At 34.3% G+C, this 12,595-nt stretch overlaps 1 protein-coding gene across 17 annotated transcripts in view; it reads left to right on the top strand.

Moving 5' to 3' along the window:
* ROBO2 (roundabout guidance receptor 2) overlaps window positions 1–12,595 on the top strand; it is a 1,750,895-nt gene that overhangs the window by 1,661,591 nt on the left and 76,709 nt on the right. For all 17 annotated transcript variants that reach the window (XM_063703928.1, XM_055380941.2, XM_055380947.2 and 14 more), the window contains 5 exons: window positions 55–136; window positions 571–733; window positions 2,352–2,518; window positions 6,073–6,194; window positions 12,274–12,505. In XM_063703928.1, coding sequence (XP_063559998.1) covers window positions 55–136; window positions 571–733; window positions 2,352–2,518; window positions 6,073–6,194; window positions 12,274–12,505 — 766 coding nt within the window. The remainder of the gene's footprint in view (window positions 1–54; window positions 137–570; window positions 734–2,351; window positions 2,519–6,072; window positions 6,195–12,273; window positions 12,506–12,595) is intronic.

Below are 12,595 nucleotides of genomic sequence, written 5' to 3' on the forward strand. Positions count from 1 at the left end.
TTATTCTACAAATTGACTGAAACAATTTAATTCTCTCCCTTCTGTGCACACTAGATTTCTGATACTGGCACTTATACTTGTGTGGCTACAAGTTCAAGTGGAGAGACTTCCTGGAGTGCAGTACTGGATGTGACAGGTGAGGACTTTGTGAATTAGGAGAAATCTTGGGCCCCTTTTGTGATAGCTCAATATCAAATAATAAGTTAAGGGGGGATCAAAGTGTTTAAATCACTGAATGTAAATTTTGGCCTTTACATTCAATGCCATTTTTTAATTCATGCATGAATTTGCACACACCATTACATTTGTGGAATTTAATACACTTGTCCTTGATAACGTTGTTATTTTATTTCCTCTGAAGTGTAAGGAATTCTAATGATCCCGTGTAAAAGCACAGCTTACTTTTATTAACATGTGGGAGAAGCAAACATTCACTTACATACTTCTGATTCACGGAGATGAATTTCTCACTGTCTAGGTCAGGTCCTTTAGTAGGCTGCTTCCTTCTTTTAGGCAGTATTGTCAATTTATGCAATCAGGAATGAAGTTTTTTCTGTCTGTCCTCTATAGAGTCTGGAGCAACAATCAGTAAAAACTATGATTTAAGTGACCTGCCAGGGCCACCATCCAAACCGCAGGTCACTGATGTTACTAAGAACAGTGTCACCTTGTCCTGGCAGCCAGGTACCCCTGGAACCCTTCCAGCAAGTGCATATATCATTGAGGCTTTCAGGTATGGGACAATTCCTTCTTTCTCCACTGGGTTTTGTTTTAGCTCCTTTATTCTAAAATGTCACCTGAACTATCCTGCTGTTTTATTAAAGACATGTCCAATCAATGCATTTGAAGAACTGATCTCTTCTCTCTGACTTTATTCAAGAACACAGTTAATTTTTTTTAGTTTACAACTTAATTATAAGATTTAAATATGCATTATTCATGCCTAGGTCTATGGGGATCCAGTTCATAACATAATCATTTAGCTCCATTCTTTACCCAGACCATTGTAGGGATTTAAGGTGAGAATTGAGGCATCTGAACTAGGTAGAAAATATTTTAATTAGGCATAGGCACAGGCACTTTTTAAAGTTATGTGACATTTATTGAAGCAGGGGACTCTGGCATTTATATTCCTAATAATTAGAGCAGAACTTAAAATAATCCCAATGTTTTCATACCATATATTACATACATCTATTAGATATGCCTGAGAGAAAATTAACAACAATAATTAATAAATTTATTCCATGTGCTTCTAGTTGCTTAATGGAAAAGATGTTTCCACGTGTTATCTGAAATAATTGTTGCCAATTTAAAGATTTAAATGTAAATTAGCAAATATCAGTATAAAATTGTCTTATGAGAATTTGATAAAATGCTTACACAAATGGTAAAATATGCTTTCATATTCCCTTTCAAATGTGCTTCTACGTGACAGTATAAATTTTAATGGATAACCACTGTTTTTTTTAAACATTAGGACAAATGATCACTTTCTTTTAAGCTTCTCTAATCATTATTTAAGGTAATGCTAGGTACTTAATTTTCAAATTTCAAAATACTACGTTTCTATCATTCTTATGCATGGACAGTTAAGCATATCAGAAAAATAAACTGACCACCCTGAAAATTACATTTGCCCTTTCTTCTGAGCAAAAGTGGCATTTGACCTTAGACAAACTGTTCTAAAATGGCATCCATCTGTGGCTGGCTATAAATGGGTCCTCACACACAAATTCAGAGAGATTTCACCGTTCTGAGATGAGAAATCACAATACTGTGTAATGTACAATTTTATTAACAATGTAACCAAGGGAAAATATTCATTACCTGCTTCCTCTCTTCTTTTACAGATATGTAGTTTAGAAGGCTCAGTTATAATATTGCATGTGGAAATGATGCAAAAGAAAACACACCTTGTAACAGGAAAATGTATTGGCATAATTTACTCTGTAGTCCATTTATTCTTTCTACAGGTTAATTCTTTTCAAGGTATATATATATATACATTTACGAGGACCATACTTATTGTATAAACTTGATGTTGTGATCTTGGCCTCTGTTCCTTTTACAGGTATTCATTTAGTGGGCTGCTGTGCATTAGCAAAGGGCTGTCACATCTCCTGGGCTGAGTTTAATTTTGTTGTGCATGGCACTTTCGTTAGGTGGGCTCGGCTTTGTTGTGGAATAAATTGAAATCATCCAAATGTTTCATTTATTGGGCTGAACACTTCAAGTGTTGTGTGTGTGTGTGTTTAATTTCCAGCCATTAACCTTTGTCATTGATACCCAACTCCATTTCCCATCTTCAAATGACTGTTCTTTAAATGAAATTTCTGTTCGCGTTTCAGCCAATCAGTGAGCAACAGCTGGCAGACCGTGGCAAACCATGTAAAGACCACCCTCTATACTGTAAGAGGACTGCGGCCCAATACAATCTACTTATTCATGGTCAGAGCGATCAACCCCCAAGGTCTCAGTGACCCAAGTCCCATGTCAGATCCTGTGCGCACACAAGGTACTTTCAACAGCTGTCAACAAGACTGGTTCTAGGCAGAAACATCAGATATTTAAGAACGAGGGGCTTGATGAGGAAGTATACATGTGCCTGCATTGCTTTGTATGATGGCTCACTAGGCTTTATCCAGGGAAGGAGAAGGTAGCTTGCTGTTTACCTTGGTGAGATGTGTTCTCTTTCTGGAGTTTTTGGGTTTATTCAGCAAAAAATAAACAAAATAATTGGGTACCTCTACGTCGAATGAATTCACTAAATTAGAGCTTCACTATATTTCAAAGGGAGGAAAATGTTTCTCTTTCTTTAAAATTAATTACACAATAACAGAAAACTGGTCTTTAATGAGTAGATGCCCAAATAGAGGTATAAAAATTATGTCCTGTTGTTTCGGAGTTCTGTTTTTATAGTGCAGTGGTTCTCACAGTGTGGTTCCTGGGTAAGCAGCATCTGCATAGCCTACAACTGTTAGAAACACACATTTTCAGGCTCAAATTCAAACGCTCTGAGGTTGGGGCCCAGTGTTTGTTTTAACAAACCCTCCTTGTGATGCTGATGTATAAGTTTTACAACCACTGCTACAATGAATTTCGTTAAATCAGATATTTAAAGGAGCAATTTATTACAGACAGCAGGAAATCAAGTTTTCTTTCTAAAGAACTCAATTCTTTCGACTATAATGTAAAATACACACAAAGTATTAAAATATAATTTCAAAATGGAAGATTTCATAATTTTATCCTTATTACCTGTCTCTTCAAACTGAGAAGTCACTGGAGTCTGAGGTTTAATATACAATGCTACATTATAGTTTCCCTTCTGACAAGTAGGTAAAAGAAATTAATAAAATAGAAACGGTAATTTTATTATTTGTTATAACCTACTTCCCACAGGGTTCTTCAGAAAGGGTTAATTATTTCTTATTTGTAAAAGACTTTGAACAAGATATAATTCAAAGTAGTATTTTTATGCACTGAAAAGCACCATACAGCCATAAAATATTATTATAATTACAATGTAGTTCGGTGATAGTAACTAGCATGCTATTATAACGGAGAAGGGCACCTTAAAGGAATCGACTGAAATAAAGTCACCACGTGACTTTGTAACGTTGCTGACATGATGACAGTCAAGGGAGGAGGAAATGCCATTTTGCTATTGTTCTCTAAGCAGTAATGTGATTAATTTTCCATGGCGATAAAGGGCCTGTAGGTAAAGAACCTGTCTCTTGAGAAAGAAAAAGCACAACAAGGAATTTGAAAATCTGAAATTTGAACCTAGTTATATTTTACCTTCCTTAAATCCGATTGCTTTTTACTGTGTTTGAATTAAGTGTGTAAATTTTATTATTGAACTTAAAATGGAAGATGTGTACAATTTTAAGTCAAGAAATTATAGTACCGTGATCATTTATACCTTTGTGCATAGAAATAGTTTTTGTGTGTAGCCAGTGAAACGTAGAGAGAGATCAGAATGGGAAGATATTTGGTGTGATTGTATCTGGCAGACCTTTTTGATCATTCGATAACTATGCTAGTCACTAAATCTTGACTCATAAAATAACTCGCAGTGAAAAGGTCAAGAAAGATTAATGAAAAGTTGTTTGTGGTCTGGTTTGTTCCAATGGAAAGAATATATAGAGTGAAAGACTTCTGTGCTCTTAATAAATACTTAATAGGAAAACCCATGTGTTGTGTCTGAAGGTCAGGATTATTTTTGGGTACCATACTTTCAGCAGCTTTGCAATCTGTAAAGCACTTCTTCTTTTTCAAAGAACACTTTGCACTGTGAACTCTTATTTTTCAAAGGTATTAAATAACAGAGAATCTAGAAATCTTTTATTTCATTAAAAGTACAAATACTTGCATTATCAGCATCAAAACAGAACATACATATATAGGCATAGATTAATGTTATTCACATAAAGGGACTTTTTCCAAATTAAGTAAAATTTCATTTTACTACTATGCAGCCATAAAAAATGATGAGTTCATGTCCTTTGTAGGGACATGGATGAAATTGGAAACCATCATTCTCAGTAAACTATCGAAAGAACAAAAAACCAAACACTGCATATTCTCACTCATAGGTGGGAACTGAACAATGAGATCACATGGACACAGGAAGGGGAATATCACACTCTGGGGACTGTTGTGGGGTTGGGGGAGGGGGGAGGGGGGAGGGATAGCATTGGGAGATATACCTAATGCTAGATGACGAGTTAGTGGGTACAGTGCACCAGAATGGCACATGTATACATATGTAACTAACCTGCACAATGTGCACATGTACCCTAAAACTTAAAGTATAATAAAAAAAAAGTAAAAAAAAAAAAATGAAAAAAAAAAGTAGAACTGGAAAAACATTACCTAAGTATTAGTCTCAATTATTTACGACCCAATTTAAGTTAGTGCTCCCAATTTAAGTAATAGCTGAGAAATGTTCTTAAAAATACTTTTGCGAGAGTGCTGCATGCATTGTAGCCTGAGATAATAAGAAAAAACAGGATTAAGAAAATAAATAACTTTAAATTGGACTTCCTTTCTTAAATACAATAGTTGGAGAAAAACAATTCAACATTGTGTGCCAGTTTAAAAAGTTAATCTGAGTGTGTGTAAAATTCAATGTTTAATATCAATTTGATGGACTTAGCTGCTTATGATCTATCATTTTTTCTTAATGGACACAGCCTATAATTTATCCTTTTTTCTTAATGGACCGAGAATATAAACCATCATATGGAGAAATAGAATAGTACTTAGGAGACTGATGAATAATGTGGCATAACAATATGTGACTGAGGGTATAATATTTTAAACATCACCTTTCTTTCTTCCCTTCTCCCCACCACTATTCCTAAAAATGTCCGCATGACCTCGTGTCAGGTGTTAGAGTACTGCTCAAAATGTATTACTTTAGAACATGTTATCAGTATTATAGCTATTTCTGTCAAAAGTATCTTTGCAAATTTGAGGAGCTGTTTCCCCTCTTCCCCCAACTCTATTTACCTTTAATGACAGAATTCACGTTCCTAGTCCACCATTACTTCTCCATCCATGCTCCCAGACTGGAGTAGGTCAAGAAGAAAACACAACCTGCAAATTGGGACAAGGGATTAACAGGTCCCTTAGCATCAGTTTTTAGATATATTCCAATTTACACATCCAGAAAATCATTCAATACACCAACATCTGTACAAAGCTGATCTTTCTAGAGATCTTTCTAGACTTCTGTAGAGAAGTCTTACAGCACATACTTTATCCTTTAGTAAGAAAGTAAGTGATCTTATACAACAGTGTATCTGCATTTGAATGGGGATGAGGGATTACAAATACTCTTCTATTAGTATATTTTTAATAAAGATCAATATAATCTTTCATTATGTCCTACCACAGTGGTATGTTTATATATATAGGCTTAAATGCTTTTTGTCACAAGAGAGTTTTCGTTTTGTTTCCCTGTAATTAGTTCTAAAGACATGAGGTTGATTTACATAAAATAAATTGTAATTTTAATATGAATTTTTTAAAGTTGGGAATGATTCTCTTCTCTAACTGCAGATATCAGCCCACCAGCACAAGGAGTGGACCACAGGCAAGTGCAGAAAGAGCTAGGAGATGTCCTTGTCCGTCTTCATAATCCAGTTGTGCTGACTCCCACCACGGTTCAGGTCACATGGACGGTAAGCTTTCAAAGGCAATGTTAATAGTAATCTCTTCTCTTTCGGGAAAGCAAAACATGGAAAATGCAAATGAACAAAGAGTGATAATAAAAATTCCCGCCATTTAAAATCAAGGTGTAATCAATGATAGTAAAGAAAATCAACAAATTAAAAAGTTACTAGAATAAACATACTAAGAATAGATTGATTATTACATAAACATGGCATATCCTGTCTTCTGAATTTTCTAACAGCTTTCTTGCGATATAATTAGCATACCATAAAGTGAACAACTTCATGATTTTTAGTGTATTTAGAGTTTTTAAATTATCACCAAAATCTAATTTTAGAACATTTCATCATCCCCAAATGAAATCCTGTGCCTGTTAACATTGATTCTCTCATTTCCCCTACTGTAGCCCTGTGTAACACTAAGCTACTCTATGTTTTTGTAGATTTGTCTATTCTGGACCTTTTATATGAGTACAATTGTGCAATATATGGTCTTTTGTGTCTAGCTTCTTTCACTCTGCATAATGTTTTTGAGGTTCATCCATGTTGTAGCGTGTATCAGAACTTTGTTTCTTGTTGTTATCAAATAGTATTCCATTTTATGGACACTTCATATTCTGTTTATTCCTTCTTCAGTTGATGGATGTTCGGGTTGTTTCCAGTTTTGTCTATTATGAATAATGCTGCCATGAACATTTGAGTACAAGTCTTTGGGTGGACACATGTTTTCATTTATCTTGGTATAAACCTACAAATTGTTCAGTAATATTGGTAACTCTCCATTTAATATTTTGATGAACTGCCAAAATGCTTTCCAAAGTGGCTATAGCATTTTCTATTCTCACTAGCAATGTTTCAGTGTTCCAGATTCTCTCAAATCCTTGCCATTTTTTTCTCACATCCTTGCCAACACTTATTATTATCTGCCATTTGGATTATACCCATTCTGGTGAGTGTGTAGTGGTATATAATTGTGGTTTTGATTTGCATTTCTTTAATGACTAATTATATTCATCTTCTCATGTCCTAATTGAGCTTTTTTTTTAGAGAAATGTCTATTGAAACTCTTTGTCCGTTTTTGGACAAAGAGTTTGTCTTCTTATAGACTTACAAGTGTTTATATACTCTATTTTGTTTGTCTTCTTATTATAGACTTATAAGTGTTTATATAGTCTAGATACAAATGCCTTATCAGATACGTAATTTGCAAACATTTTCTCCCAGTTTGGTTACTGTAAACCTGTTATGTAGTTTAAAGTTGAGTGGCATGAAGCCTCCTTCTTCCTTCTTTTTTGCTTAGGATTGCCTTAGCTATTCAGGCTTTTTCTGTTATTGTTCCATGTTGTTACTCCTTAAAGCAAACTACATAATCAGTCAAATTATTGGTTTATGAGTAAAAAATTGGGTTATATATATTTTAAAAATAAGACTAAGTTTATAATGTTTTAAGAGTAATTATGATTATTTAGGATTACACTTTCTTATTCCAGTTTTGACATAATTTTGCATAGATTTATTCTATTTTCTGCATATATTGGTTTCTATTCTTCTGTTTCCATGAAGGGAACACAATTACGTTATCATTTTTACAGTGGCACAGTAGGGGGTATTATCTGCCATGCCTTTTCTATCTTTCAGTACCCTTGAGTAGGTACAAAACTAACAAAGCCAAAGGAACCTTGTATTTTTCACAGCGTAGTATTTTTCCTCATTCTCAATTGAAAAAAGTCTCTCTTCTGTTGAAAGTTATAAGGGGGATTCTTTTAAGCTGCATCTAAATGTGGGAATTCTTTGGGTAAGAATCAAAGTCATTATGTTGATGAAGTTAATCACTTTAAAGTCACTTAGTTTCAAGAGTAAATAGCATTAGATCAAAACTGCATGACAGTAGACTGGGAGTTCTTCCAGGAGGGGGACGTTGTCTATTCATCTCTGTACCCCAAGAAGCTATCATTACTAGTTTGCACATCTATCCCCATCATGGGCTGTAACTTCTGTGAGGCTACAGTCAATTTCTTTCATTTCTGTTTTTTTCAGAGCAGAGTGTCTATTATGAAGTACTCTTTTTAATAACTGTTTGTTGAATGATCAAATCAGTTGTTTTCATATATTTTACACTTTTTTTAATAGAAGAAAGAATTCAGTTAATATCAAGGCATATTGTTCTCTATGACTTTGTAGTTGCACATGACATAAGTATGCATTTGAAAGAGATAAATTAAGTGAAATAAAGTCAGACTGGGGTGTGTCCAGTGGTCAAATAATTTGTGTAACTCTTTTATTGATGTAATATTTTCGATTTACTAAATGCATGTGTTATTTAAATTATCAAAATGTTAGCATTTGCTTTACAGAAGTGTTGGGGTTGAACGGAGAAATAATTCCCCACCATTTGATTAGGTTTTGGGCCAGCTGAGGAAGTTTCCCAGTGGTTGGCAGGATTAATGACCAAAGGCACAAGACATAACTACTGTAGAGACCATTCGCTGTCCCTCTCCTCACCAGGCTAAACTTGAAACAATAGTTAGCAATAACTGCTTTCTAAAATGGCTGCTTTTAGAATGAGTGTGGGCAAAAATGATAAGAAACCTGCTGTTCCACAAAGAAAAATAGCAATAAGTCACTTACCGAAAAATGATTATTCTAGCTTTACTTTTTGTCTTTGTTTTGTTCAAGGACAAAAAGAATTACATACTCTTTGCCCATTAAGCATTTTTCCATTGAAAAGGAAAAATTGAAAAGAGATTGAAAAGAGTGCTTCGACAAACTAGAATTTCAGACGTCTGCTAAAACCAGATCAAACCCTTAGCAGCTAAACCCATCAAAGAAAATTCACTTTGAATTTTTGCTTTATATTGAGTTGTTATGTTGTTTTGTTTTGTAAATGGAAAAGGTAAATATGAAGCATCACACTTAAACAGTTTAACTAGAATGCTGATTTTAGGGCCACATATAAGCCGTCTTCTTTTTTAGCCTGTTGCTTCCTTAACAATTATGTTTTATCATTGTGCATCTCTAAAGCCAGCAAAATGCTTTCACTTATATCAGTCACTTGATTGTTTCTGTGCCCTTGAGATATGGGTATTATGTGAGCAAATTAAGTAAACTGAGGTTCAGAAAGTTTAAGAGGTTGAAACCTAATTCAAATTGAGACCTATGGCTGGAAGCCTGAAGTTCTCGTAATCATTTTACTTTTTCCTTAAGACAACTCTTTTTTTATTCATGTTTCAGAAAATACTATTTAAAAAATATATATAAACCCATGAATCTGTGGTCAGACTCTGATTGTAATCAACTCTAAAAGAAAATCCTCTTTCTTAGAATGTTAATAAAACTCGTAACAAACATATGGCCTAACTTGAAAATGACCACCTGTCAAAATGAGCTCCAAAATTTAGTGGGGTAGAACACACATCCAGTAAAAATCTCACCCATTTTTTTTAAAGTAAATGTTCAGTGTTTTCATTTCTGCTTCCACCTGTAACAACAAATTTCCTCCTGAAAAAAAAAAATGCATTGCCACTGCACACAATCAAGTTAAACTATTTAATTATTAAGCCCCATACGATATACTGGCTGACGATAGTGTACACTGAAGTGTTCAAGTGTGCAAAACAACGTTTTGTGGTACACATTAGCTTCATAAAGTCCCTAAAACACTTAATTAATGAAAACCAAACATGGATAAAACCAATTTACCCTGATTTACAGACTCCCTTCATCTGGAAACAGCTGCTTAATGTTCTTCTTAAAAACACAGCTTGCTTCTTTCAGTATTAACAAGCTATTATTGTGAGTTATGTCTTTCTTTCAGTATATAAAGTCACTTAAAGCAAATGCAGAGAAGTTTATAAAATGCAAACTTAGTGTTGTTTTAACATATACTGCAAGGGTTTTTTTGAACACTGACAGTTTTGATGAAAGTCATCTCTCTTTGGCTCTCATAAATTCAACTTTTCGCATCTTGGTTGCCTTATTTCATAGTGTCAGAAAAACTCCTGCTTTTCAAAGAATGTATCCAATGGTAGAAACATAAACTGGTAGCATGAATGAGGACTTGCCGATCACCAGCTTCCATGTTACACCTGGGCTCACTTTTTTTTTTTACCTGACCTCATACAAGTGTAGCACTAATTTCAGAAAGTCTTTGAGGGTGAGAAAGCTTTCAGGTGGGTGAAGGAATTCATTCTTGTTGAGATTTATCTGGGAAACTGGAATTAGCCATACATAGAAACACACACACACACACACACACACTCACTTAATTGAGGGAGTTTTCTCGTTTGGACGTTCTGAGTATTTCCTTTTATTCCACTGTATTTTTATTGAGGCTCTGTATTTTTAACTTTCTAAAGCCAATATTTTTAGCTAACATTCATTTGCTGCCCCCAATTAAAAATAAACAAAACAATACTGCAACTAAAGAAGAGATGTTAGTAGTTAATACATGAAAGAATACGTTTTGTTTATAAACTGCCGACAAATGTCAACATTTCAACAAAAGTTGAAACAAATTTCAAATGCTGAACAAATTTCAAATTTCTTGGATAAAGAAATTTGTTTAAAGCTGAAATTAATAACCGTCTCCATAATTCTCTTTTTTATTTCCTCTTTCTCTACAAACTTCCTGAAATGAGGTTATTCCATTTCTTTTCCATTAATCTTTATGCTTTATTTGATAGCGAAGTATGTCAAATTTAAGCCTTGTTAGACTATAGCTATTAAACTATGATAAGGGATATTAGTTGGAACATGCTATCATAGTTTGTGTTTAAATCAAGTGTTTCTAAAAACATGACAAAGTATTAAAAGATGCTTAATTTTTAAAAATAATTTTTAAAATCCATAGTTGTTTTCTCCCTGAAAATGAAACAACCATAAAACCCTGGTAAATATTTTAAAATAAATGTATACAGAGAAGAATATATTTCATTTTTTAATCTTGCGTTTTTATATATTTGATTTTTAGGTGATTGTCAATAGCAAACAAAAACACTTTTTAAAAGTTCTATTTGGTATGAGTTTAATCTTAGATTATTATTTAAAATAGCTTCTTACTGTACCTTAAATAAATGAAGATATCAAAAAGTTATCAAATTTTGTCAAGAATGGGACAATTGAAGGGTCAGAAGTTGGTAAATTAGTAAAAGTTTTTCATTTAATATTTGGTAATGGGCATAAACGTTCATACGCTTTTAAAACAAATGCTCTAGCTCTACAACTTTAATCTGTATTGTATGCTTTTTCCAGCCACAGGGACTTTATACATGATGTCCTCACATTTGTTTTCCTGGGTAAATCCTGCTCTTCTTGCCTATCTAAGCACTTACGAATTCTTCAGGGAAGCTTTGTCTCTGCTTCCCAACTCAGTCACCTTTCTCTCCACTATAGGCTTTCTTAGCTCTTGGCACCTCTCATTCTTAACATTTGTTTATGCTTCTTTTTTTATGATTGTAACTTGACCATGGTTCAGTCATTATTAGACCACTCCTACCTTCTACCTGGACTCCATCTTCTCACCTCAGCTCATGAGGGCAGGGACTGACTCTATTTTCATTGTCCATTTTATCCCCAGAGCTCAGCAGAATTTCTGGCACCTATGAGTAGGAACCCAAAACGTGTGTTTTGACTGAGTGATGATGTTAGTGAATAGACAAAGAATGAGAATGGAAATCCCTGACAAAGGGCATATTACATATAAAGCCACATAAAAGGGAATTGTTGGATGCAGAAAATGGGTAAGCAGAGGAGACATAAAGTTAGAGATACTGGTAGGTCTGGCCTTTGAGAGGCCCTTGTGCTAATCCAAGGCATCTTAATTAATTAGGTTGGTATCTTAGATACTGTGAGGTATTTTAAACAGGAGAGAGAGTTCTCCCAATCTTCATTTTGGAAACAATCTTAGGAGCAATCTGAACTCTAAAAGGACAGAAGTTATTAGAAGCAGAGAGATTAGCTAGAAAGTCATGACATCACTCAGTTGATAGTTATGAGGACAGAAATAGGGACAAATGAAAAGAGGACAAATTCATTGTGATGTCTAAAATACTTTCCTTTAGTTTCAAATGCCCTTAACTATGTTTTTCAGGTTGATCGCCAACCCCAGTTTATCCAAGGCTACCGAGTGATGTATCGTCAGACTTCAGGTCTGCAGGCGACATCTTCGTGGCAGAATTTGGATGCCAAAGTCCCGACTGAACGAAGTGCTGTCTTAGTCAACCTGAAAAAGGGGGTGACTTACGAAATTAAAGTACGGCCATATTTTAATGAGTTCCAAGGAATGGATAGTGAATCTAAAACGGTTCGTACTACAGAAGAAGGTCAGTATTCAGATTTCGAATATAAATCAAACATGATGAAACCAATTTCTGTTACAGTACCTATTTGTTATCTTCCTTAGAAGAACGGAA

The sequence above is a fragment of the Gorilla gorilla genome, chromosome 2, assembly GCF_029281585.2.
Source record: "Gorilla gorilla gorilla isolate KB3781 chromosome 2, NHGRI_mGorGor1-v2.1_pri, whole genome shotgun sequence".
In the NCBI taxonomy this organism is placed as follows: domain Eukaryota; kingdom Metazoa; phylum Chordata; class Mammalia; order Primates; family Hominidae; genus Gorilla; species Gorilla gorilla.